This window comes from Lissotriton vulgaris, chromosome 10, assembly GCF_964263255.1.
Source record: "Lissotriton vulgaris chromosome 10, aLisVul1.2, whole genome shotgun sequence".
In the NCBI taxonomy this organism is placed as follows: Eukaryota; Metazoa; Chordata; class Amphibia; order Caudata; family Salamandridae; genus Lissotriton; species Lissotriton vulgaris.
In genome coordinates, this window is record NC_141698.1 from 81,354,350 (window position 1) to 81,381,794 (window position 27,445).

Here is a 27,445-nt window from a genome sequence, read left to right on the forward strand (position 1 = left end):
ACAAACACAACACGTCTGTCCCAGAGTGTGTGGGAGACTGACCATGACTTTACTACTGGCTTTGGTTGGAGGTTCTGTTGTTCACAAACTGATTAGCATTTATTTGAACTGTACTCATAAGTTGCTGCACTTTCAATTTTGAACAAGGATGTTTTACAGTACTACCGTTAAGTAGAAAGGTACCCCTATATAATTTAAGGTCCTAGAGAAGGGGGAAACCACAAACATACTGCAAAAACCTCTAAGCTGACCTATATCAGTTAAATAGCTTGTCACTAGGACTCATGCATAGAACACTTAAAGAATTTTTAGAATACTTAAAGAGTTTTCTGCCCCCAGTGTGTGCAAATTTGCATGCCCCCCCTCGCAAAACTTCTGTGAGGAGCTTGATTTACATTTCACTAGTAAAATAGATACCATCTATAACTCCTTTACTCTAAATTCGGAGCACTTGTCAGTAACCCTGATGCCAGATAACCCCCTGCTCCCTAAGTTGGAATATTTTGATCCCATATCAAGGGAGCAAGTCCTGGGGCTGATATAAAAACAGTAAATCAGGGTCTCCGGCTGATGTGGCTCTTCCCCACATCATGTCTAACTTGGGACTGGAGCTAGTTAATCCTATCTGAGAGATATGCAATTTATCTATATCTTCAGCATCTTTCCCACTGAAATGGAAAAAGGCATTTATTAAACTTTACCCAAAAAAAACCTTGGCTGATCAGGGGGATCTTCAAAACTATAGGCCGATTTCTCTTCTGCCCTTATGCTCAAAAATGTTGGAGTCTCTGGTGAACCGGCAACTTTGAGACTATCTGGAACAGTATAATCTTCTTGATCCTGCACAGTCAGGCTTCCGTGCAGGTTTTAGTACGGAGTCGGCTCTAACAAAGGTGTCAGATACCATCAGGCTGCGATTGGATGAAGGGACGCCCACCATGCTGGTTCTGCTAGATCTATCAGCAGCCTTTGTCACCATCTCCCACAGGATCCTATTAGAAAAAATGCGGGGGATTGGTGTCATGGGGAGGGCGTTGGACTGGGTACAGAGTTTTCTCTCTGAAAGATCTCAATGTGTCCAACTGGACACTTTTGTATCCAGCGCCACAAGTGTGGATATGGGGGTCCCTCAGGGCTCTGTGCTGAGCCCCACACTGTTTAATATCTACGCGTCGTCTTTGGCTGCCGTTATAAGATCATGCGGATTTCACACTTGTATGCCAACGACACTCAGATTATTGTCCCTATAGAGAAGGACATTGAAGGGACCAGAGACAGATTCAAGAAATGCATGTCCAAAATTGCAGTATGGATGAAACAGAACTTCTTGCAATAGAACTCAAATAAAACTGAGATTTTATTGTTCGGCAAAGCCGAACAGATATGGACCAAAGACTGGTGGCCGGAGGAACTGGGAGAAGCATCTCGCCCCAAAAATTGGGTAAAAAATGTGGGTGTGCTAATCGACTCTAAATTATCCATTGAAGAGCATGTGAAAGCCTTATTGGGTTAATGCTTTGGACTAATCCGCATGCTAAAGAAGATCTTTCCCTGGATTCCACTCTCTTCCAGAAAGGTCCTGCTACAAGCACTTTTAGTCAGCAGGCTTGATTATGAAAATGACCTGTTGGTAGGAATGAGGGAAGATTTGTTCTCCAAACTGCAAGTCGTGCAAAATACGGCGGCCCGTTTAGCTCTTATTAAATCTGCACGCAACCCCTCTGCCCCTTTACTGAACAAGTTGCATTGGCTTCCCATGAGGAAAAGAGCGATTTTTAGGCTCCTGTGTCTAGTCTTCAAACCTCTGGTGGGGCTAGGACCATCATACTTAAGGGAAAAACTAACATGGCACATTCCATCCCGCCACTTAAGATCCGTTGGCCAGAAGCTTCTCCAAATACCTAGATTTAAAAAGGTCAGGATGGGTGGACGTGCTTTCTCCTATGTCGCCCCGAAATACTGGAATACACTGCCAGTAGATCTTCGGAACTGTTCCACATTCGCGAATTTCAAGATAAAAAATAAAAACCTGGCTATACTAGTGCATTAATTGTTCTATACTGCTGTCTGCTGCTGCTGGGCGCTGAGAGATCCCCCAGGGGATGATTATTATTATTATGATCATTATTGTAAATTAGCACAAAACATATTTGTTTTCATGTTTTGTGCTAATTTGCAATAATAAACTCCTTGAACAAGAGTAAAATTAAAAAAAACTTTTTATAAATAATAAATATTGTTTTATGAAAACATTCTGGTTGAGTAAATGCTGTGGTGACATGTTCTATGCATGAGCCTCAGTGGCCAGCTATTTAAGTGATAAAGGTCAGCTTAGAGGTTTTTGCAGTATGTTTTACAGTAATATACATCTCAACAAGTTTGATCCCACAATAATTCAAGCCCATCGTAGATATTCTCGCGCACTTGCAGACTTAATTCTTCTCGTACAGTACTGTCCAGAGATCAGAAATTATTTGAAGGTTATTAATACAGTAGCCAAAATTACAAAAATATCCCTGGAGTCCTTCCCAATAATAAATAATAACCCTACAGGGTTACATAGATGATGTACCAAGTGGTTAAAAGCAATACTGCTCCTGCTGTTTAAATATAGTGTGGTGACGGCTTGTTTTAAAAGCCCCTCGTAGATAGCAACGGTGTGTGAGACGCCGTCTTTTTCTACAACCCTATTGAGACCTGATCCTATCTTCAACCTGCTGTATTGCAGCCACGAGTTATCTGGAGTTCCATTGGGAACCAATGTTTGTAAACTCAATTGAATTATGTAACCAACCTATCTGTTTGTGTTTCTGTCATAGGCAAGAAATTATAGTCTCAGTAGATACAGATTTGTCCTTTCTGATCTATTCAATGTAGTTATTCCATCTGATGGGGGTGAAAGCAAAAACTATATGGTTGTCGATTGGCTAGGTTTTTCCTTCAGATGTATATAGCCAGAATGACCTGAGATAATGTTTATTCATATGTGATTTCTTTGTACATTTTGCATTATAAGATGTTGCTGTTTGATGTTATCGAAAAGATATAAATAAAAAAAAAATAGACTAATATATATATATATATATATATATATAGACCCCAAACAGTTCCCAAACAGTTTGTCAGGCTGGATATCAAGGTTAAAATTCAGTTTTCAATAGCAGGTACATGCTTAGGAGATAAATGTTACCTCTCAGCATTCCAAAGATCCAAACAGAGATAGTAGATCCAGTAAAAGGTCCTTTCCATCCCCCAAATAAAGCTAATTTGCTCCAACGTTGTGGTACCATGGAAAATAAGTTGTCTGAATGGCCCAGTGCTATGTGTTGACAAAATTTATACTCTGAGGACACCATGCAAAAAGGAAAACAATGTCGTCTTAGCCTTGATACCTTCTGGTTAGCCCTGGATGGAGTGCTTGTATGATTGAGCCCTTCTGTCTGAGTTGCCTATAATATAGTGCACCAACCTTAAGAATCTATTCAAACTTTAACACGCGTCCCAGCCAAGTTAAAAAAGCATTTTGCTATGGGCAGATGTCCATTTTGGATGCTCACAAGGCTTGTTTGTGTTACTTGGGCCTAAGCATGACTTCAGATTCTGTGACTAGTGCGGACTCATGCAATCCAGAGCCATAAGAGCAGGAGGCAAAGCCCTTTTGGTGCTCTATGAGTGCCAGACTCAACCTTTGTCTCACTGTAGGTCCCTCTCAAAGTCCAAGTCCTCAACTTCATGGAATTTATCTAAGAATAAGAACAAGCACAAGAAACATTGCTGGAGGAACTCTTTGGCGTCCAGATACTGATTCTGCTCCTGGTGTAGGTCAGTGTACTGTTACCCTTCTCGAGCAGCCAAATCTTTTTTTGAAGCCAGCGTTAGTTTGAAGCCACCCTGTAGCTGAAGCCAGAGCTAGTTGAGGCCACCATAGTGCTGGATCCAGCTTTGACCTCCGTGCTAATTCCGGCTCCAATCCCACACTCCCTCAACTCACCCAGAATTTCCGCTATGGTGTAAAGAGCTCATGGAAGTAATCCTAGGACTCAAGATTAGGCAGGGACGTTACTCCCACTATTAGTTGTGCATGAACTGATTGAGCCTAGTTGTCATCGGATGATAATTTTCATTCTACCAGGGGCTGGGTCACAACATACTCATTCTGGACTTGTGCTAGATAACTACTTGTGTTTGGTGAACACCTTCACTAAGCATTTCTGAATCTGATTCCAGAAATGAGGCCCATGTTGATTGTGCTGTTCTTTGCTTTCCGCAGAGTCTCCTCTTCTTGGTAATCCTTGCTGAGAAATCTTTATAAAATGTGGAAGCTCTGAGAAACGTACACATTAGTAGAACAGTTACGTACTATTGGAAGTAACAAATGCAGTGGTGGATGCACCTCCTTGACAGAGTTTATAACTTTTTCAAATTGTTTTCTGTGGTTGAAGCACCGTTAGAACCAACTTGCTCCTTTTTGGAATTGAAATATTGTCTGCATCCAGTCAGACTCATGGGGCTATTTTTAAAATGTGTGGAGCATGGTAAACTGGAGTATCCTTCAGTGATGGTAATTAACACTTTAGTAATGCCGTAACTCTTATCAACTACTTAGGGGGTGTGTAGTTCATTTCCTGTTAAACTTTTAACAGTTGAATGTCCTTCCTGCACTTCTATTCCAGCGATCAGTAGCACTGCTGACAGATACTGTGCTAATCAGAACCAAAGCAAATAATTTTTCTTTTATTGATGTCCGTCTTCTCTAACTTGTCTTTACGAAATAGGATTTATACTAAGTGAACAATAACATATTAGCAATTAAAACCGTTATTAAATTGTTGGTTTGGACTTTGGAAATTTCCAATAGAATTATTTCTAATGATCTCACTTCTTCTTTTTGATCATGTTATATTTTTTTTTGAAAGGTGTTTTGTCTTCATTTCGAATGTCTAGATTGATTGGAGATATAAAAGATGTCATGTAAACTGTTAGATGCGTTACGAATCGCCCTTTGAGGAGAAAGAGTGTCAGGGTAGAACATTACCTGTTAATGTAACACATTATACTTCAAGTTGCATTTACTTGTGAAATTATAAGAACCTTTGTATACTTTAGGATTTCATATGTCAGATGAAAAAAGAAAATGTTATGCAATCTCTGTGCGAAGACTACCTTCACAAGCGGTCTTTAACATGTTTTTTTTTATTATGCAGGCACTGGCTGGTGAAATTAGCCCGTTCTTGTGCAGTGGGAGCCATCAGGTACAGAGAGACTGCCAGCCCAGTGCCTTGAACTGCTTCGTGGAAGCCCTCTCTCAGTGCGTCCCTCCTGTTCCCATAAGGCCCTGTGTGCTGAAATATCTGGGCAAAACGCACAACCTGTGGTTCCGCTCCACTCTCATGCTGGAGCATCAAGCTTTTGAAAAAGGTTTAAGTCTACAAATCAAACCCAAGCAGACCACTGAATTTTATGAACAAGAGAGCATAACCCCTCCACAACAGGTAAGGCCTTACTAGACTTCCCTGGTACTAATTTCAAAACTAAATTGAGCAGTCTGGCGGGTAGTTCTCCAATGCGGCTCTTTAAAGTGCACTTAATATATTTGTTTGGATTCACAGTATATGGTTGTGTTTTATGAAAATTCAGACAACTTGCTTAATCCCTCTTTGCAAATGTGGAGAGATGCAGTTGTTACTACATTCCCCTACTTGTGTATGTGATTGATACTTTAATCCTCCCAAACGTCACCCTGAGTCCATTGATAAATCTTTACTCCCATAGATGAGTGTCATCTTTTGTGGGAAGTCAAGAGTTGGGAAAGCAACCTCTTTTTAGGGCAGTAATGTCTAGCAACCAAATGCTCTTTGAAGAGAAAGGGAGCAGTCTGGTTCATAAAATCTTCAACCATCAAACCTATTGGTCAGTGGAGAAAGTAAATTGTGTTGGAAAGGATTTGAACAGTGATTAATTAAGGCCGTGAAATCTCAAGAAGTAACATACTTTAGCAGATTAGGATAGAGTTGTACTTAAGGTATGCCAGATGAAACTGCTTATGTCCTCAGATATTTGTCTAATCCTCTTAATGTTTGTTTTAATTAGGAAATATACACCAGTGTGGGAGTTATAGTACATTTATTCTTATGAGAACCATTTTATACACAAAAATCTCTTCCTAAGAGGTGACCAAAAATACTGAACATGAGCGTTCTGTAGTTCCACTTAAAAGGGTCCTAAGTACTGTTTTCTTCACTGTTTTCTGTAGCTAGACTGTTAATTGTTTTGGGTTAGTGGAGGTCTTGTATAACTGATGAGGCAGTTTTCCAACAGATGCTGCTTTGGTGCCTTTTTGATAAGGCCCATATTCATCACAGCCAGAGCACGATAGGGTGTTCAGATAGTGAGTCAATTGACCTTTTAGCAACCGCCAGTTGGTGGGAGTCCTTTTTTTTTTAAGTCTTAGGTGGTCAGGTGATACTTAGCAAAGCTTTTGCTGGTCCTTTCACCCACTACAAATTTCCCTGGTTTTGAAATAATGTAATAATCCAGTTAGAATTTCAAGTTACTCCTGGTATACCCTCAATTTTCTGTTTCTCGAGGTATCAAAGTAAAGTAGCTAACTTGCTGTAGTATTTTGCTCAGGATTAGGAATTCAGATAAAATACTACACAGTAAATAAGATAGCAATGTCTCTGTTCACCTCTCGTAATATCTTTAAGGAAGAATAGGGTCTCGATCCATTTATGTTTTCATAGAATGGGGACAGAGGTGTGAGACAACATTTATAAAATATAGCAATGAGTGCTTAATTTGCCAATATATCAAAATAAGCGTTGGAGCCCAAAGTTTTCAAGAGCCCACCACGTGAGCTGCTGCATGCCAGAGTTGACTGATACCTTTTGCCTCTATTTCCACTATCCTACACTTCCTCACTCTTGTCTTGCAGGCTATTTTTTTCCTCCATTGGTAACTCTTTTCCTGTCTATCACATCCTCCTCTTTCTCCCTTGTCTGTCTTTCTTTACCTTGCTATGAGTCAGTCTAACGATGAAAATTAAGTAGAGGTGCCCTTTCCCGGCAGAGTTAAATCACTTACTCGTAACCTTGCTTTGATCTGTATGGGACACTTTGCCAGTGGCCTCATGAACTGCTTACAGAACTGCTCAACTCAATGTGCTGACATTTCCAGTTAGAAATAGTAGCAATCCCTTCCCACTTGGCTACTGGTAAAAAGCTTGGACTGACCTAGCTGCCAAGACCATCTGTTGCGACGCTCACTCAAATAGGGGGTTCGCTTTGGTTGACCTCCTGTCAGTGTAGCGGAGCACCCCTGTGGAGTTTTAGATTTAGGGGTTCACTGCTGGAAAAGAGTAGGGCATGCTAGACAAACATGGTTGTACAACTGGGATTTTCCAAGCCATGCTGAGTATTTTAATCCCAGTAAGTGTGCCTGCATGCATTGCACTGCAAGCCTGTACATACTGAACAGAGATTGGCCTGAAGAATTGACCAGAAATGTGGGGAGGTGAAAACCAAGCCGAAATTAACAAGTCCGACCCCTTGCAGTATTTTTATTTTAAAGTAACAGGAGCTTTATGTATTTGTGTACCACCAGGTAAGACGGAAAATATGTCAGAGGCCCAATGGAAAATATTTGTCTCTCAGTTTGCAATAAAAATATTCTTATGTATTGCAGGAAATACTGGATTCCCTCGCAGAATTGTACTCTCTATTACAAGAGGAGGATATGTGGGCTGGCCTGTGGCAGAAGCGTTGCAAGTTTCCAGAGACAGCAACTGCCATTGCATATGAACAGCATGGCTTCTTTGAGCAGGTAAATCTTTTTTAAAACATGATTGTGATGTGTATTATTTAATTAAAGACAAATACTTGATTAAATGCATACACCAGTACACTTCTTACCTTAAAACATAATCTCAGCGCCCAGAAAATATTTTTTCACGTGTAAACGTCTATCAGAGCAAATGGACAAATACATCTTGGATGAGGAAAGAAAATTTGATTCCTGTAACATTGGTTCTCAGTTGGTGGTATCTGGCACAGAATCACATACTTGTAGCTGTTCCCTGGAATCCTTTGTACATTTACATAGCAATAAGTACTTTACCCAAATACATATATATGGCTTTTGATTTGACCACCTGTATGGTAGAGTATGCTGCTGCTGCCTCCTAATCACGCTTGGAGTCACTCACTTCTGCTTAGCATTTAGGTATGCCTCTGTGTGTATGATACCATATATAACAAATTATAAATTAACTCCGGTATTACTGCTAAAATTAATTTTTGTAAAGATATTTCATTTTATTTTTTCAAATATGAAAAATAGTCAGAATAATGTCATTTCCATGTTAATGTTTTATATTACTCATCCCTGCACATTGAAATTACCTTACTACCCCTGTACACTAGCCATCCCTCGACACGCCTTACAACACCTGTACACTACTTGCCCCTGAGCTCTAAAAGCTTCATGCTAACTCCATACACTATCTATCCCTGTGCCCTACACAACCCTTTCTACCTTTATACACTACTCATCTCAGAAACCCTAAAATATCCATAATACCTCTGTTCATGAACCATGTAAACTCCTTTCTGCTGTCTTCAGGTGCCCTGATATGGCTAAAAAGTGTCAAATTAGAGCTATATAAAAGCATCTTGGCAAAAAATGAATATGCATCCTGCTGTGGGGAAAAATGCCATGTGGAAAAAAGAGCAAATCGAACCTTAACTGATTCATTTCTTTCACTGAGATAGTGCCTGCAAGCCCTTTAAAGATAGACAGTAAAGACTGAGAAATAATGCTTGCAGGAATCTGGCTGTATTCCTTTATTTACTATCTGTTACGATTACTATTATGCTAGCTAAAGAGACTTGGGAAAAGGGATCGTGTAATATTTAAATGCCCAATAACAAAAGCATTTGTTCTTATACGGATGCCACGTTGAGTCCTTCCTTCCTTGGTTGGACAATCAGAAGTGTTGTTAGGCTCAGACATATTCAGGTATGTACTACTTAGATTATCAGGGGCCAGGATCTCAAATCACCATAACTAAGAATAGGTGGAATACTTGGAGTCTCCATGCAAAATAAGGGAGTCTGAAACCAAGAGAACATTCAGGACATTTTAGGAGAGCACAATTTGTTCAAAAACGAAAGTCTGTCTTGGCAACAATTGGGCTGTTATCTTTCGCGTTGCTTGTCTTGAAACTTTGTAGTGTAGTAAAAGGAAATGACTTGTCCTGTATAGTCCAGACAGAGAACATTCCTTACCTAACCAAGGTCTAACAAAAAGCTGTGGCCAGGGGCATCAGTCAACTATAGCAAAAAGTTCTATTGGAGAAAATCCCTTTTGTTGATGAAAATAGTAAGATCAGAATATGTGTTTGCCAATTATAAGGAGCAAAGGGTAATTGCTCACTGAGTCCCATTCGTATTCTTTTCTCCTTTATGATGGAAGGCCACTGGAATGATGTTCCTTCGTAGTCTTACAGCTGGACCTTGAACTCATACAAGGAAGAATAACAGACCATCCCAGTTTGTTCAAATCCAGCTATTACACTGTGCTGTCATACCAGTTCCTTTCCCCTGAATAAGAGAAAGAAGTTTCTTCAGATACAAGAATACAACCTCCTATTCCAAACTGAAGTAGACTGCCATATATTGGCAGACCACAGTAAACAACCACAGTAAACAGCCTCAGGAGTATGCTGCAAAACGATATCGAGAGAGTAGGTTGTCATGTGGGATTCATAAACAGGGTCCAGAATGTTTTCGGAGCGTCTTTGACTGTTGCTGTGGAAACAAAGTCATATTTATTGATAGAAAGTTTACCACCTGGTTCATCCACATTGCAGAGCCCTTGCTGCCATTCAGTGACGCTCTAATTGACTCTCCAGTAACTACTTGAACAAAGTTATGCTTAACTCCCCCAGTAAGTCTACCAGTGGCAAGACGACATAGACGAAAACTGGATGACCTCGCTGTTCTCAGCAGTCAGGTTTGAGAATGAACGGCAGGGAGAATGAGTGATAGGGTGTTAGAATGAGCGGTAGGGTGGAAGATTGAGGGGGTAGGAGTAACAGAGGTTGGGAGATGTAGGGAGAATGAGCGGCAGGGTGGGGGAATGTGGGTGGGAGAATGAGCTGTATGGTAGGAAAATTAGTGGTAAGGTGGAAGAACATGCGGTAGGGTGGGAGAATGAGCGGAAGGGAGAATGAGCGGAAGGGAGAATGAGCTGTAGGGTGCCTGTAGGGAGAATGAGCAGAAGAGAGAATGAGTTGTAGGGATACTGAGCGGTAGAGTGGGAGAATAAGCGGAAGGGAGAATGAGCGGTAGGGTGGGAGAATGAGCGGAAGGGTGGGAGAATGAGCGGTAGGGAGAATTAGCTGTGGGTAGGGAGAATGAGCGGTTGGGTGGCAGTGAAACTGGGCGAGAATGAGGTGAGTGCGATAGTAGAGATACTGTTTACCAAAGGAGAGTGGGAGGTAAGCAGAATATTGGAAGAGATAGAGTGAACTAATGAGAGACTGAGGTGCAAAGAATACTAGGAGAAATGAAGAAGAGCGTAAAATTGTCAGAACAAGTAGCAGAGGTGTGAGGGAACAGAACAAGAGACAACATTTTGAGTGTGAAGGGGAAACTCAAAGAAATGGATGAAACCGAGGATAGAAGGAGAGTTAAAGTGAGAACTGGGAGAAAGAGGAGAGCAGCATGAGGGTGTGATAAAAAGTGGGAGAGAGATGAGGGCAGCATGGGGGAGTGAGGAAAACTGTGAGAGTGGAGATTAGGATGGGGAAGCAAGGAAAACTGGGAGAGAGAGGAGACCAGGGTGGGGGCGAAGAAAACTGGGAGAGAGAACAGGGTGAGGAACGAGGGAATCTGTGAGAGAGAGGAGAACAGGGTGGGGGAGTGAGGAAAACCGGGAGAGAGTAGAACAGGGTGGGGGAAAGAGGAAAACTGGGAGAGGGGAGAACAGGGTGGGGAAGCGAGGAAAGCTGTGAGAGAAAGGAAGGTGGGGTAGGGGGGAAACTCATGAAAAACAGAAAGAGTGACAGAGGTAAAGGCCAGCAGCACCAGTGAGAGGGGGGCTTCAGTATATTGACGAGGAGCAGCAGTGCTTGAAGAAAGCTTGGCTGGGTGATGTGGGGAAAGCAGGAGAGGTGATGAAAGAATCAGGCTAAAGATGGGCAGCAGCTCGGAAAGATGGGATGGAGAAAAGTGAAGGATAAAAACTACCAGTAAGAAGGGCCGTTGGTGCGGTGCAAAAAAAGCATCTTTAAGAGCACAGAGGCCCCACCTCTGCATGCCATGTCTGCTGTGCTCTCAGCCTCGTGACTGAGCCCCGAGGGCCCCAACTCACTGAGAACTCCTTGGCCCCTGTTTGTAAATCACCAACGCCAAATATTTCTTGATAAGCCCGACTGGGCAGTGATAGGATACGGGGGCCTTGATAGTATACTCCTAGGGGCCCCTACGGCTTTGCTCTGCCACTAATATTGACATATATTAACAACAAATTCATCCTTGTAACATTTGTTTGATAATGCTAACAAGCACCGTAGTTCTGGCTTGTTTTAGGTGCCTCTTCGTAGTTGTGTTATTTATTTGAGGAGTATTCTTTAGCGCGAACATGACCCCTACGGGGTTCAGAGCGCTGTATAAAAAGCACACAATAAATAGCATCACACAAAAACAATTTGCGGAGAGGCAGAAAGAGCTTCTGAGGGCGCTTGCAGTATGAAGCTCGGGACGGTTGTCCACAGCTCTGTAAAGCATCTGGTTTGTGTGCTTTAAGCCATGAGGCTGGTGGGCGCTTTATAAAACGATTTCAATAAAATGTCCGGCCTATCTGCCTCTCCAGGTATCACCATTGAGTAGCGAGAGGCAGTGAGGGGGGCTGGGGCAGACAGTGTAGGATGTATGTGCCTTTCCGAAGATGGAAGAGACCGGCGGAGGGGTGCTGACGGAAGAGAGGAGGCACCAGAGGTCAGTGCAGTCCTGAAAGTGAAAGAAGACCGCGCTGCAGCTGTAGCATGGAGATCTCTTGTCTTTATGGGGCCATGTGTTTAAACACATGGCCCCATAAAGATAAGAAAGTGCTTCACTACAGCCGTGAAGCAGGAGACCCAGTTCGGATCGCAAGCCAAAGGGCGGCAACCAAAAACCCTAATTTCCAATGGCAGGCCACCGTTTACCATAAACGGGGACGCCGGCCAATGGAAATGAGGGGCGGGGCTTCAAGCCCTCTTCTGAAACTCCTTATCTGCAATAAATCTCACTGAGCAAGCCGCGCAGGACGAAAGAAGACGCCCAGCAAAGGAGACTGCAGAGAACAACTGACTTGGCCCCAGCCCTATCAGCCCGTCTGCAGTTTCCGCAGATCCTGTGCAAAAAATCGTCTTGTCCTGCAGCCAGCGACCTCCAGAACCCCGGGGAGGACTGACTGCCTTCAACAAAGACTGGATCTCTTGTGAACAGCAGCTCTGTTCAAAAGGAACACCAAACAAAGACTCCGAGCCTGCTGAGGAAAAAGAAACCGGTCGCCTGGAACCACCACTGCACCCGTCCCCTACAGCCCGAGTTCAAGTGGGCCACCGGTCCCAACAAGGTCCCCCAGCTCTCCAGAGTCCGAATCCACCATGGCTTAACCCCTCTAGTACTCCCTGACGTCTCCTGCAGCCTCTGCATTGAGGCCACCCCCGACCGCAAGTGGCCCAGTAAGGTGAAATACGACCTCAAAAGACACCCCTGCATCCAGCCACCCTGCGCCTTGGAGAAATGAACCTGAGGTGCACCTATGTTCCCGAGCCCTCCAACTTACCTGCCCAGCTGATGGTTCCTCCCGGAAGTCTTCTTCGACGGAGCCTGCAGCTAAAAACCCAAACCCAAAATCCCCATTGAAAACAACAGGTCACCCGATGCCAAAACAGCACTCTGCATCCGGCCGCCCCAGCGCTGCTGAGGGTGCACCTTTTGTGCTGGCTTATTTCCCATTTTGGCCCGAATTAAAGTCCAGGAGCTTTGCTCCCACAACCAAGTGGCCTGCTCGTTAGCAGCCACCAACTGGAGGCCCCCTATTCCCCATTGGATAACATTGGGCTTCAACCCTCTGCACCTGGCTGCCGTAGTGCCACTGAGGATGTAACAAAAGTGCGTCACTGACCCTGGGGGACCCCTGAGTCTACCCCCAGAACTCCCACTACCAAATTCTTACCTCAAAGCCTATAACCATATTTTCCTCCATGGGATAACATTGACTGTTTTTCTGTGAAAAGTTTCCAAGTATGGAGTTTGAAAACCTAACAAAATCTTTAAAATTGTACAGATTAACAAAAACGATTTTATTTACCTGTTTGCAGGAGATGTCCCAGTATAGTATCCATGTATACTACACTGTCTAAGAAAAGTAATCCCAAAAGTTACTTACCTGTAAACACTATTTTCCTCTATAGCATAACATTGACTGTTTTTTCTTGGAAAAGTTAGTGTGGAGTTTGAAAACCTAAAGAAATTCCTTAAAATTACAAAAACGAAAACGATTTTACGTACCTGTTTGCAGGAAATGTCCCAGAGTAGTATCCAGGTATACTACTCTGAGTAATAAAAGTAACCCAAAAAGTTACTTACCTGGTATTTTACTGTAATTCAAGTCTATGTACTGTATTTACAAATCATTGCATTTCTCTGAAACAATTCTGTAAGTCAAATCAAAGTACATTTACTATTGCAATCCAAACTGTTTACAAACTGCATTACTACTGTAAAGTATTTATTGCTTACCTGTGGCAGGCTTGCTTGGTTCTAGAAAATAAAATAACTGAAAGAATATTGTTACACAAAAACTATTGGTCTGAAGTTCTATCTTAGAGTTTGTATAACACATTTTTAACACTTTCCTCTGATACTACCTTACTGCTCGACCACACTACCACAAATGGAGAGTAAGGTTCTATTTAACTTTGCCTCTGCCTACCTTTGGGGTTCCATTGGACTCTGTGCACACTATACCTCACTTTGGTATACTATATACAGAGCCAGCGTCCTACACTCTCCACCACCCGCCCTGCTCAGTCTACCTTTCACACCTTTCATGGCTACGGAAGGGGTGCCAAACAAATAGATGCCCCTTTGGAGATTTCAAACCTAGGCATACACTCAGCTCAAGCAACATACATACACATAGCTAATATACTAACAGCAAATAGCATGCAACGGAAAATGCAGAAATGTTCAAAAATGTGAAAAAAATTGTATATATATGTGTGGTAAAACCATACAGTTTATTAAAACAAGTTAAAACCAACTCAGGCTTGTAAATAGCAATCAAAGCAATAATACATTTAGAATCACAAAAACATTGAAAGTATATATAGTGACAAAAAACATAATAGTTAAAAACAATCCTAGGGACAGAAAAAGAGGAACAACAATTCCTAACAGCTGCGAGGGAACTACAAAGGTATTATATAGATCACTCCTGATTATTAATTATAAATCTTGTATCAGGTTTGTTGTCTCCCAACCAGACTCAAAGTAGTTCTCCCTTTGTGTATCAACGCGTTTCGGTGGGCAATTAATTTTTAGCCGACACCTTCCTCAGGATAATAGATAGAACCATCCCATTAGAACAATAAAAACCTATAAAAGATAAAAACCCAATTTTAAATATAGTTTTACGACACATATTCACATTACATTCTGCTTAGTCCTAAAAATGGGAAATTCATTAGAAATTCATTAGAAACAGTACATTATATCCTAACAATAGGTAGTTCACAAACAATATATTCTAAACACGACAATCCAGTATAAATTCACACATAAAAACACACAATGGTGAGTTTGCAATTTGATCATTTTCAAGCAATCAACACATTGAAATTATTTACATGGGGCTGGAGGTCAAAAGTGCATCTTCATATCCACAGCCCTCATCTTTGACATGTATAATAGGCCTTTGTACTTTCATAATCATTTTATATCACAACAAATCGGCCTTAACCATAGCGCAGCGTAGACATCTAAGTTATCAATTATGAACATACCTTTATCATTCACAGCGCATTCGTGTCACTAACAAACCACCCACTTTATCTGGTAGACTTCATCCTTGACTTTGTGGGCTGTGGTACCTCAGAGCAATATTACTCTAGCTCTGGAATAGTCATAGGGCGACCTATGAGATATAGGCAATCAATATATTAACGCTCACATTTATCTCATATTGCGAGAATTTGAGGCAAACAAAAGAGATTATTTTATATAGAAAGACTGCTAACCGTGAATGTTTGCAGTAGCCTCGATATCACTAACGTAGCGCCGAGTTATTAAAACAAGCGATGGTGAGAAAATTTGCAAGTCTCACAATCTTGGTATCTTGATAGGTTCGAGTGCCCTAGAACAGTAAATTATGCATTGATAAGAATATGCATCCAAACGAGATTATGTCAATATGGAATTCCCAAATATAGCCATATGCCATACCTCCAAATAAGGATGCCGGCAACAAACTTCATGCATCAAACACCCGATATATATATCTCTGCCGGTGTAGGATCAAAGGAATGACATAGTCCTTATTCGCGACACCCCACGTCCCGTAGTGTTCTATAAAAACAATTACAGGCGCAAAGCTATAAATTTAAGGAATACCCTCCGCAAATGCTTCTAAGTAGCCTTAATCATGAACCGGCCTCAGAGGTCCTCACCTGTATGACCGACAATCTGGGCAAACGCCTCCACGTCATGCGGGCAACTCGAACAAAGAGAAAGGCGACTAGCGTCCTTTAAATATGCTAGCACTAATGGGGCGAAACTGATCGGCACAGTGATTGCCAAACAAGTACTTCCGGGTAACAAAACGGCTATTCCGGATGTTGACAGTGATCAGTATTTCCAGATTCACCAATCACACCCTATAGCCTTACTGCTAGACTGCTAACCTTCATATTGTTACCGATCACAGCAAACGTAGCAAGCCAAGTACAGCAGGTAAATTATTTCGATAAATGCAGAATTAGGTCAGTAACAACACAAATTGTATGCGAAAGCCAGAGCATAATAGGCGGGTTCTCAATCCACTTAGAAGCTCGAATATAAGTGTAAGCGCAACCTACCTACTAAAAATAAATATCTGAAAGAAACACGTTAGTGTTAGATTCCTTACCTTAGAATATCCCCAGGCGTCAGTCTGGATCCGGAAACTTTTGCGTAGCAGTACCCCTGCGCGTCGGTAGGCGTCGTCTGCAGGCGTCCCCTGCGGCTCCGCGTCCGTCGTCGGCGTCGTGCGCCGTGATGACGTCGCTGGAGTATATAGACGCCGCCTCCGCGCGCTGACGTCAGTTCTTCTTTTTTCCGCGCCAGTGGACGCAGATCTGAAGAGCAGTATCCCGGTCTTTGACCAAGTTTTTCGAAGTTAATTACTCACTTGTGCCTGATAGGATGCCTGGGTTCAAGCACTGTGATGACTGTGAGCGCACGATGTCGGTCACAGACCATCACCGCCTCTGTCTCCGGTGTCTGGGCCCCGACCACGACGTGGACTCCTGCGTCGACTGCCGGGCCCTCACCAACAAGGCTAGGCGGGAGCGGTCCCGCAAGCTGCTGGAGCTCCGGGTGTCGGCTCCACGTCGGGACCGGGAGCGGTCCCGGTCCGGCCGGAGGTCGAGAGAGCGTTCGAGGGAACGATCGCGGAGCCGCGCCGAGCGTTCCGGAAGTCGACACCACTCGTCAGGCTCGTCAGCTAAGAAGCATAAGAAGTCGGGGCGTCGTCATCGTACCCCCGACTCCCCCCGACGCTCGCGCGATGCGGCCGGGGGCTCGGGTGACCCCAACCCCGCGGCTCCGCGAGAGTCGCCGGCGCGGCCTGCCTCATACCCTCCGGTCCCTGGGCACGGTGCGACGCCTGAGGAGATCGAGGCGTTCCTCATGGCCATGAGGGCGCTCGGTTCTCCGACGGGGCCTACGGTGCCTTCGGGCCCAGCGCTACCGTCTGGGGGTCCTGGCGGTTCGGGTGTCCCTGCCTCGGCGCCGTCGGGTGCTCCGGCCCCGGCGCCGCCGACGGCTCCGACCCCGGCGCCGCAAGGGCCTTCGGGATCGGCGCCGGCTGGTCTTCCGGCCTCCCCGGCGCCGTTGCCATCGGGGTTACCCCCGACGCCGCCCCCGCGCGGCGCCAGTTCTCCGGTGCCGGCTCCGGCCGGCTCCGGGGTTCCGACGCCGGCTCCGGGCGGCGCCGTCCCCTTACCTTCCCCGACGCCGGACGCGGCGCCGGAGGGGCCCATGAACCCCGAGGAGCCGGTCTACATCGTTGACTCCGAATACGGAGAAGATGAAGAGTTCGGTGAAGGTTGGGAGGGGTCCGAGGACCCTCTGTCACGCGAGTGCCAGTATGACCCGGACTGGACAGGTGACTTGGGGGATGCCAGTGGTCTGGACGACTCTCCTAACCCTGGTTTGATCTCTCCTCCTTCCGTGGCATCGGTGGAGGGAGCTGCTTATTCTGTGGTGCTGATGAGGGCTGCCAAGGCCTTACACCTTGAGCTCCCCGTCGCGTCCGTGAGGCCTAACATCCTCACCGAGGTCTTCAAACCGCAGTCATGCCCACAGGAGCCACTGCTGCCGTTTAATGAAGCCTTATCAGACGTTCTGTTGGGCACTTGGTCCAGGCCCGCTTCAGGTCCGCCTGTTGATCGGAACGTGGCCAGGCGCCACCGTCCTTGTCCGGACGACCCCAAGTTCCTGTCTACCCACCCCACTCCTGAGAGTCTGGTGATCCAGGCCTCGACCTCCCAGTCCGCATTCCCGTCGGCCCCGCCCGACCGGGAATCCAAGAGGTATGACCAATTTGGCAAAAAGGTCTTCTCGTCCATTAGTTTGGGCCTGCGGTCTTGCAACACCGCCTGCCTCTTGGGCCGCTACACCCACTCTGTGTGGGATACGGTCGCGGAACTGCTGCCAGAATGCCCCATGGAGGTGCGGGCAAAACTCGGTCAGGCTGTGGCTGAGGGCCGAGATGCAGCGAAATATTCAATACGGTGTGGTCTTGATACGACCGACTCGCTGGGCAGAGCTATGTCAACGACAGTGGCGATTCGTCGCCACGCCTGGCTGAGATCCGCCAATTTTTCGGCAGACGTCCAAAATGCACTGATGGACATGCCGTTCGATGGCCGTCACCTCTTCGGTGACAAGGCGGACCACGCGCTGGAACGCTTCAAGGACTCCAGGGTCACGGCCAAGTCCTTGGGTCTCTCGACCCAGCGTCAGCAAACGGGTTCGTTTCGTCCCTTTCGTGGCCAAGGAAGGGGCGCCCCCACACGTGCTGCCAGCCACGCGCCGCAACAATCCTTTCAACGCGGTGGCGGCCGTGGAAACCGCCGTGGCGGCGGTCGGGGACAACGGCGGGGTCAGACCACACCTTCCCCCGCAGCATCTACCCCAAAATCCTCCTAGTCCGTGCTTTCGGCCCCATGTGACGCCAGTGGGTGGCAGGGTTCGCCATCACCACGCTCACTGGCGCACGATCACTTCGGACAGGTGGGTGCTGCAAATCGTCCGAAGGGGCTACTCCCTCCCCTTCGAGACCTCTCCTCCAGCCATGCCACCGCAGAACCACCGTGTGTCGGGGGACCACTTGACACTTCTGCAGGAGGAAGTTACGGCCCTCTTGGCCAAGGGGGCCGTCGAGCGCGTTCCTGGGCCAGAAGTAGGGCGTGGTTGTTATTCCCACTACTTTCTGGTGCCCAAGAAGGACAAGGGGGGCCTACGTCCTATCTTGGATCTAAGGAACGTCAACGGCTTCCTCCGGAAGGAGAAGTTCAAGATGTTGACGTTAGCTCAGGTCTTGGCTGCTCTAGACCCACAAGACTGGATGGTAGCGTTGGACTTGCAGGACGCCTATTTTCACATCCCCGTCCTGCCGGCCCACCGGCGTTACCTGCGGTTCACGGTAGGCCAGGAGCATTTTCAGTTTATCGTGCTTCCCTTCGGCCTTACCAGCGCCCCACGGGTGTTCACAAAGGTGATGGCGGTGGTCGCAGCCCATCTGCGCAGGTTGGGGGTTTCAGTCTTCCCCTACCTAGACGACTGGTTGTTGAAGGCGGGCTCGCCCCAGACAGTCGTCCACCACCTTCAGATGACGGCAGACCTCTTGCACGACCTGGGGTTCTCCATCAATGTGCCGAAATCACACCTGTGTCCCTCTCAAAAGCTCCTTTTCATCGGAGCGGTTCTGGACTCGGCGCAGTTTCGGGTTTATCCTCCGGAACGGCGGGTTCGGGATATTCAGGCTTTGATTCCCATCTTTCAGCCGCTATCCCGGGTTTCGGTCAGGTTGACGCTGCGGCTGCTGGGACTGATGGCTTCCTGCATCCTTCTGGTGCATCACGCTCGGTGGCGGATGCGGGCTCTGCAGTGGGACCTGAAGTTTCAGTGGGCCCAGCATCAGGGCAACTTGTCCGACCACGTCTTGATCTCGGAGGGCACTGCGAGACAACTGCAGTGGTGGCTTACGGACCGCGATTGGGTCAGGGGCAAGTCCCTCTCCCTTCCCCAACCGGAGCACGTTGTCGTGACGGACGCGTCCCTCCAGGGCTGGGGTGGCCACTTGGGAGAGGCATCTGGTCTCCGGCGGAGTCCCGGCTCCATATCAACCTGTTGGAGCTGCGGGCGATTCGTCTGGCACTGAAGGCATTCCTCCCCTTTGTCAACGGGAGTGTGGTGCAGGTGTTCACCGACAACACCACCGCCATGTGGTACTGCAACAAACAGGGCGGTGTGGGGTCGTGGACCCTTTGCCAGGAGGCTCTGCGCCTCTGGCAATGGCTGGAACGTCAGGGCGTGACTCTGACGGTTCAACACCTGGCAGGTTCTCTGAACGCCAGGGTGGACGAACTCAGCCGTCGGTGCTCGATGGATCACGAATGGCGTCTGAACTCGGACGTGGCGCAAGGCATCTTTCTGCAATGGGGAAAGCCTTGGTTAGATCTATTCGCCACCGAAGAGAACGCGCAATGTCATCAGTTCTGCGCGTTGGAGTTTCCAAGACGGCACTCGCGCGGCGACGCCTTTCGGCGCGAGTGGAGTTGCGGTCTGTTATACGCCTTTCCGCCTATACCACTTCTGCCCAGAGTGCTGAAGAAGATCAGGCGCGACCGGGCCCAAGTTATCCTTGTGGCTCCGGACTGGGCTCGAAGATACTGGTATCCCGAGCTACTCAGCATGTCAGTCGGTCCCCCGATCCGCCTGCCCCTTCAGGAGGACCTTCTGTCGCAGCAGCAGGGGACGGTCCTCCACCCGAACCTGTCCAGTCTCCACCTCCATGCTTGGAGATTGAGCGGCGGCAGTTGAGGCCATTTGACTTGCCTCCTGAAGTCTGTGATGTTATTCTGGCAGCCAGGCGTCCCTCCACTAAGTCGGTATACGCCTGTCGGTGGAACAGATTTGTGGCATGGTGCACAGCAAAGGCTGTGGATCCTCTTTCTGCCCCTCTTTCGGAGGTTCTTCTGTTTCTTCTTTCTCTTGCCCAGCAGGGCTCTGCTCTGGGCACTATCAAGGGCTACCTTTCTGCCCTTTCAGCCTTTTTGAGGCTTCCTGATCAGCCTTCTTTGTTCAAATCCCCGATTGTAACTCGATTCTTGAAGGGCATCACTCACATGTTTCCACCTGTTCCGTTTGTGATGCCTCAGTGGGATTTGAATCTGGTTCTGACCTTTCTGATGTGTGCTCCCTTTAAGCCCCTTCATTCTTGCCCTCTCCGTCTCCTGACTTTAAAGACGGCTTTCCTGGTTGCCATCACCTCTGCCAGGAGGGTGAGTGAGCTCCAGGCTCTTTCTGTCAAACCTCCTTTCTTGTCCATTCATCCTGACAAGGTGGTTCTGAGGACTAGACCTTCTTTCCTGCCCAAGGTTGTTTCGGCCTTTCACATCGGGCAGTCCATCACCCTCCCTTCCTTCTTCCCGCCTCCGCATCCTTCAAAGGATGAAGAGCGGCTCCATCGTCTGGACCCAAAACGTGCGCTTTCATTTTACATGGATCGCACACGCCAGTTCCGGGTGGATGACCAACTGTTTGTTGGCTACGTGGGTGCGAAGAAGGGACGGGCGGTCTGTAAACGGACCATCTCTCGATGGGTCGTTCTCTGCATCAAAGCGTGCTTCTCTTTGGCTCGGAAGGAGCCCCCTGTTGGGCTGAGGGCCCATTCCACTCGGGCCACGGCGGCTACCACTGCCCTGGGCCGGGGAGTCCCCTTGCAGGACATTTGCCAAGCGGCTACGTGGGCCTCGCTGCACACCTTTGCGAGGCACTACTGCCTGGACAGTCAAGTCCGGAGGGATGGCTTCTTTGGCCGTTCTGTCCTCCAGGACTTTCTGGTGTAGTTTGTATTGGTTCGCAGACCCACCACCGGGGTTGGTATTGCTGGGGTATGTATTCTAAGGTAAGGAATCTAACACTAACGTGTTTCTTTCAGATGAACAAGTTACTTACCTTCGGTAACGATATATCTGTAAGAAACATTAGTTAGTGTTAGATTCCTTACCGATCCCACCCATCCTCCCCGTTCTGCGAACTGATACCTAGGGTTAAGGACATCCCTTTCAGGGCCCTAGTTTTACATGGCACCAGTGTTGGTTCTCTCATGGCTCTGCGTCTCCTGGCGCGGAAATGCTGTGTGCAAAGAACTGACGTCAGCGCGCGGAGGCGGCGTCTATATACTCCAGCGACGTCATCACGGCGCACGACGCCGACGACGGACGCGGAGCCGCAGGGGACGCCTGCAGACGACGCCTACCGACGCGCAGGGGTACTGCTACACAAAAGTTTCCGGATCCAGACTGACGCCTGGGGATATTCTAAGGTAAGGAATCTAACACTAACTAATGTTTCTTACAGATATATCGTTACCGAAGGTAAGTAACTTGTTCATAAGCAGCAGTGCGCTATAATGAAAATAAAATAAATAAGAATGAAAAATAGAGTAGAATAGAATAAAATAAAATAAAAATCTACATAATAGATATGAACAGATTCTAAAAATGGGACTCATGTCCTGCCTCAATTAATAACAGATAAATGGGAATCATCTAAAATGATCAGCTAGTCCCTATAATCTGTTCCCATTCCTCTCTAGAATTAAGGCCTTTTCTGACAGTATCACAGTATGAAATATACCATTGTTCGCGGCACTTACAGACAGTTTGAATATTACCACCTCTTTTACCAATTTTCACTTTCTCAAGAATGAACCATTTAAATTCATTCTCGGTATGGCCATTCTCAATAAAATGTGCGACCAGCGGTGCAGTAGTTTTCTTCGTTTTAATCGCTGATCTGTGTTCCTGAAACCTAGTGCGAGCTTCCCTTTCTGTCTCGCCTACATAACCAAGTCCGCACGGGCAAATCCAGAGGTAGATGACATTTTTGCTCCTACAGTTGTTAAGATTTTCCGGCTTGATAAGTTTGGCATTATGGGTAAGTTCTTTAGAGATGACACACTGTGGACAGATGTTACATGAGCCACATCTAACATTACCCACCACAGCAGAGTTGTCAATAGTTCTCTGGTTCGAATGAGACTCATCCCTATATGTATGTACAAGGAGTTCACATAGGTTTTTGTTCTTCTTGAAAGCAAAGATAGGTTTCTCTAAAGCCATTTCTTCATCATGATTGAGGATATGCCAGTTACTATTAATGACATTCTTAATTTTATTACTGACATTGGAGAATTTACTGACAAAAACAAATTCTCCAATGTCGCAGCTGTTAGGAATTGTTGTTCCTCTTTTTCTGGCCCTAGGATTGTTTTTAACTATTATGTTTTTTGTCACTATATATACTTTCAATGTTTTTGTGATTCTAAACGTATTATTGCTTTGATTGCTATTTGCAAGCCTGAGTTGGTTTTAACTTGTTTTAATAAACTGTATGGTTTTACCACACATATATATTTATATACAATTTTTTCACATTTTTGAACATTTCTGCATTTTCCGTTGCATGCTATTTGCTGTTAGTATATTAGCTATGTGTATGTATGTTGCTTGAGCTGAGTGTATGCCTAGGTTTGAAATCTCCAAAGGGGCATCTCTTTGTTTGACGGTCATTTGGTACCCTGCTCCTTTGGGTCATTGGGTCCCTCTCTTTTATTAGAGGTACGGAAGGGGTGCCCCACTACGTCTTGCCCTGAGCCACAGGCCGGCGTAAGCTGTTCAGCACCAGCAAACCACTGACGTGTTCTAGGGACCAGCGGGTGGGCCAGTCCACCTCAACCCTCTCTGCAGCAGCCTTCAAACCCTCCTAGTCCGACCTTTCAGGGCCACCAAACGCAATGGGGCAACAGGATCCACTGGTGCACCATCACTTCAGACTTGTGGGTTTTGCAAATAGTTAAGGGGCTACTTCCTCCCCTTTGAGACTACCACTCCCTCCATGCCACCTCAGTTCCATCGCATGTCGGAGGATCACCTGGCCCTTCTCTAACAGGAAGTTTTGGCACACTTAGCCAAGGGCACCATCTAGTGCGTTCCTGCCCCAGAAGTAGGTTGTGGTTCCTATTCCCACTTTTTTCTGGTACCCAAGGAGGACAAAGGCCTGCGTCCTAGCTTAATTAATAAAACAAATGGTTCTGTCGGGTGAAAACCAAGGGTGATTTATAGAGTACTGTTACTGTATTAGAGGACACCCCTCTTAAAATAACACAATTCAGAACCTCACAATTAATGACTCGAGGTCTTATTCATTGCATTTTCATATTTTATATGAATTAAAGTCATTCAATTATTTCATGTAGTACAGATAAGACTGTCAACGTGATTTTTTTTGTGCAAAAGAAAGTGACAGTGGTGAATAGTGCTCAAGTGGTACAAACTTCTTATATATGTACAGTGAGAGATACACATATATACAATCAATATATACATATATACACAGTTATTCTTTTCAAGGCCATTCCAGATGGCTGTCTAGAGATTTTTCAATGTTTCTTTAAATTTTTGAAATCCTAGAAGTCAATGGCCTGTTGTGGGTTGTCGACGTTTCGACCCTTCTGCGCCTGTGTCTAAGGTCGCGGCGGGTCTTTTTCAAGACAGAGGTGTGTTGCACGACAGTCCACTCGAATAGCAGGTCGTATTGAATCGCCTGTGAAGGATGAGGCTCAATGGCCTTATAATCCGCTTCCAATCAGTGAAGGGATGAAGTCGCTGGCTCAGAGGTCCCAGGATCTGCTGCGAGTACTCTGAGCCAGCGACTTCAATACGACCTGCTATTCGACAAAGTACCTACTTTGTCTAGCAAAGGGACAATGTGCTTCTCTAGTAGGGACCTGTTTAGTTTCTCCAGCTTGGTGCAAGTTTTTTTATGGAAAACATTATCTCAATAGCAATACCCTAGGTGTGTGTGTTTAAGGAGTACTACAATTACCCTGAAATGGACATGTTCAAAGATATTTTGAAATGGTGCACACATCGTTGAGATGTAAGGACCAGGGCTCTAATGGAACTGCATTGTTGATAAGGTGGCAGATTACTCCTTTAGCATGTAATGCTTAACCTTTACCTCCCAATTTAAAACATCAACATGCGAGACTACGTATCTTTTTTCACTGCGTTTCAAGGTACAATAAATATACTATAAGGTTTGCAATGGAGGATTGTTCTTCATTGACTGTGAGTTGACAGTCACTTCCACCAGGGGTTGGCTGTGGTGAAATTATGTAGTGAAATGTTGCTAAAATATTTACTTTCCAATGTGAAAAAAATAATATTGTCAGTTGGTCAATGTATGTTCTTATGTATGTTTAGCTATCATTTGCTTGTGAAATGGACCAATCTAGTTAATGCATCGGTAAGGGAATGTATTCCCATTAGTCTGATGTAATGGAGTTTAAGGTAAAAAAAAATGTAATTTGAAAAAACTAAACATTTTATTACTGTTTCTAGGCACAGGAATCTTATGAAAAGGCGATGGAGAAAGCCAGAAAGGACCATGAGAGAAATAATGCTTCACCTGCCATCTTTCCAGAATACCAGCTATGGGAGGACAACTGGATTCGGTAAGACTTTGAAGTTTTTATTGAGACAATAAGTCTTTTTTCACTGACTGGTACCCTTATTTACCACCCAGTTTTTCTTGGGGTTTCTGATCAGAAGCAGGGAAACTGTAAGGTTTATATTACTTCAACTTAGGGGTTTGTAGAAAAAGGGTGCTGTAGAAATGACAAAGTTATGTTGGTTTCATCACAGTTAATTATATAGAAAATATAACCCTGAAAAATATTTTACCCGAAAACCTATACTTTCTGATAGACTTCCAGCCGCAGATTCCCCCCCTTAAGATTATTTCCCAGGTGTCAGAGTCAATCAAGAAACTTATTTCATAGAACCTATGCACCAGATGGACCCATACCCTCACTGTTACCCTCCAGAAGTGAGAGGCCTGTAAAGACGCCACTCCCACACACTGAAATCAATCCATTCCTTTCTTTCTATGCCTTAAAACACTGTTCCAGAACTTTTCTCGTCTCTGAGACCACTTTTTGCTATGTTTCTCACAAAATGTCATTAGTCTTTTCTGGATGTCACCCCCTAACACAGATCTGTAGGCCCTCTAAGGACTGTCTCAAACTGATGTCTGTGACCGATCCTGCTTGTTTTGCCTGTGGTAGAGCCAGGACTTCAACACCTGCAGGGACTGCACGCCAATGACCCGGAAGGCCATCAGGGAACGCAAGGTGAAATTCCACATTGTCAAGCACAACGAAACGAAGCGCCAGGCGTGCTTCAAGTCCAAAGCTCGTTCCCGGTCCTGTTCCCACTGTCGACTGAGCCACTCTTGAGGCCGGTCTGAGTCGCAAGCGAATCTTCAGGTAGGCACTAGAAACATAAGAAGTTAATCAGAGTTCTGCTCCAAAAATCTTCCAAGTTCTGAGCCAATTCCACCGCTGATTTCAGCACATCCCAAGTTTCCGGGGCCTTTAGCCATGCCGCACAAGATCGAAGTTTCGCTCAGCTCTGGCTCTTCAGTGCTTTACTGACTTCCTCTGACGGGCCTTTGGTGCCCACTGAGCCGAATGGCCTACTACCTGGATTACAAGCAGGCGGTTCACCCTTGGCGCTAGCTGGACCCTATGAATTGCTTCTACCCTTGTCTCTAGTATCGACACTGCCTCTGGAGCCCATGCCTACTCTGGGCCCAGGTACGTTGTCACCACTGCTGATTTTGCTGCCCAAAGAGGTGGCCCCTTTGTCCTTTACAACACTGACTCGACCCTGGAACAAATTCAACCGACGTCACAGCTGAATTAGCCCACGGTTTCTACACTCAACTTAACACAAGGCAGGCAGCAGTCTTTACATTCTCTTTTTTTTTTTTATTGACTGATAATAATTATGACCAGGGTGATGAGTTTGCTCAGCGGATGACAATTGCTCTGAGGACTTGCAAGACACTAGCGGGCTGAACACTTCCCCTGAATCAGCCCTTTTCCCGCTTCCTGCCCTGGCCACAGACAAATCTATATCCTACGCCACGTTTATGCATAGGGTCGCTTATATCCTGGAGCTCCTGTTCTCCTCCACTCCATGGAGGTGAAAACTAACATCCTGACGGAACTCCTGCAGCCTGGCCAGACTGCTTGTGAGCCTCTCATTCCTTTTTGTGAGGCCTTGATGGACACCCTACTAGGGGCTTGGGCTAAGCCTTGTACTGGCCCACTGTTTAATCGGCAAATTGCCAGATGGCATCACCCTGCTGCAGGGTACTTGGTCTTCCTGTCGCATCGCCCCTGTCCTGAAGGCCCAATGGTGCAGGCCTCATTCAGGATGATCGTGATGTGGCTAGGTTTACAATTTGTTGTGGCTGGAACACCACCTACTCTGTCGGATGGGATACAGGCACTATGGTTGCTATTTGTTGCCATGCATGGCAATGATCAACAAGGAACTCTGGAGATGTCCGGCCCTCCCCGATGGACATGCTGTCCGATGGGACTCGCCTCTTCAGGGACAAGGCTGATGGTGCCTATTAACGTTTCAAGAAGAGTAGGACTACTGCTTGCTCTCTAGGCCTTTCTAACAAGCCTCTCCAGGAACAATTTCAACGTTCCTTTTGTGGCTTTGGACAAGACTTTTCCTCCCACCAAACTGTCCCTCCTAATCAAAGCAGTTTTGCTGGCAAGACCATGGTGCCCACCGCCCCAGTGGTAAAGGTCAGTGTGCCTCTCAGTCTGCCATTCCCCACCAACTTTTTTAGTGTACTCTTATAGGGTCTCAGCCACCCAGTGGGAGACAGAATCTACCAATTCTATCACTGTTGGCAGGAGATCACATCAGACTAGTGGGTACTGCAAATTAAAAGGGTATGCTCTGCCCTTCCTCTCCCTCGCCACACCTCCCACTGTCATCCCATCTCTCTCTGGAAGTGCAAGCCCTTCTGAG

The 27,445-nt window shown here is 46.1% G+C and overlaps 1 protein-coding gene across 2 annotated transcripts in view; it reads left to right on the plus strand.

Moving 5' to 3' along the window:
- TRRAP (transformation/transcription domain associated protein) overlaps nucleotides 1-27,445 on the plus strand; it is a 737,638-nt gene that overhangs the window by 553,396 nt on the left and 156,797 nt on the right. For both annotated transcript variants that reach the window (XM_086940544.1, XM_086940545.1), the window contains 3 exons: nucleotides 5,205-5,492; nucleotides 7,684-7,821; nucleotides 24,950-25,062. In XM_086940544.1, coding sequence (XP_086796670.1) covers nucleotides 5,205-5,492; nucleotides 7,684-7,821; nucleotides 24,950-25,062 — 539 coding nt within the window. The remainder of the gene's footprint in view (nucleotides 1-5,204; nucleotides 5,493-7,683; nucleotides 7,822-24,949; nucleotides 25,063-27,445) is intronic.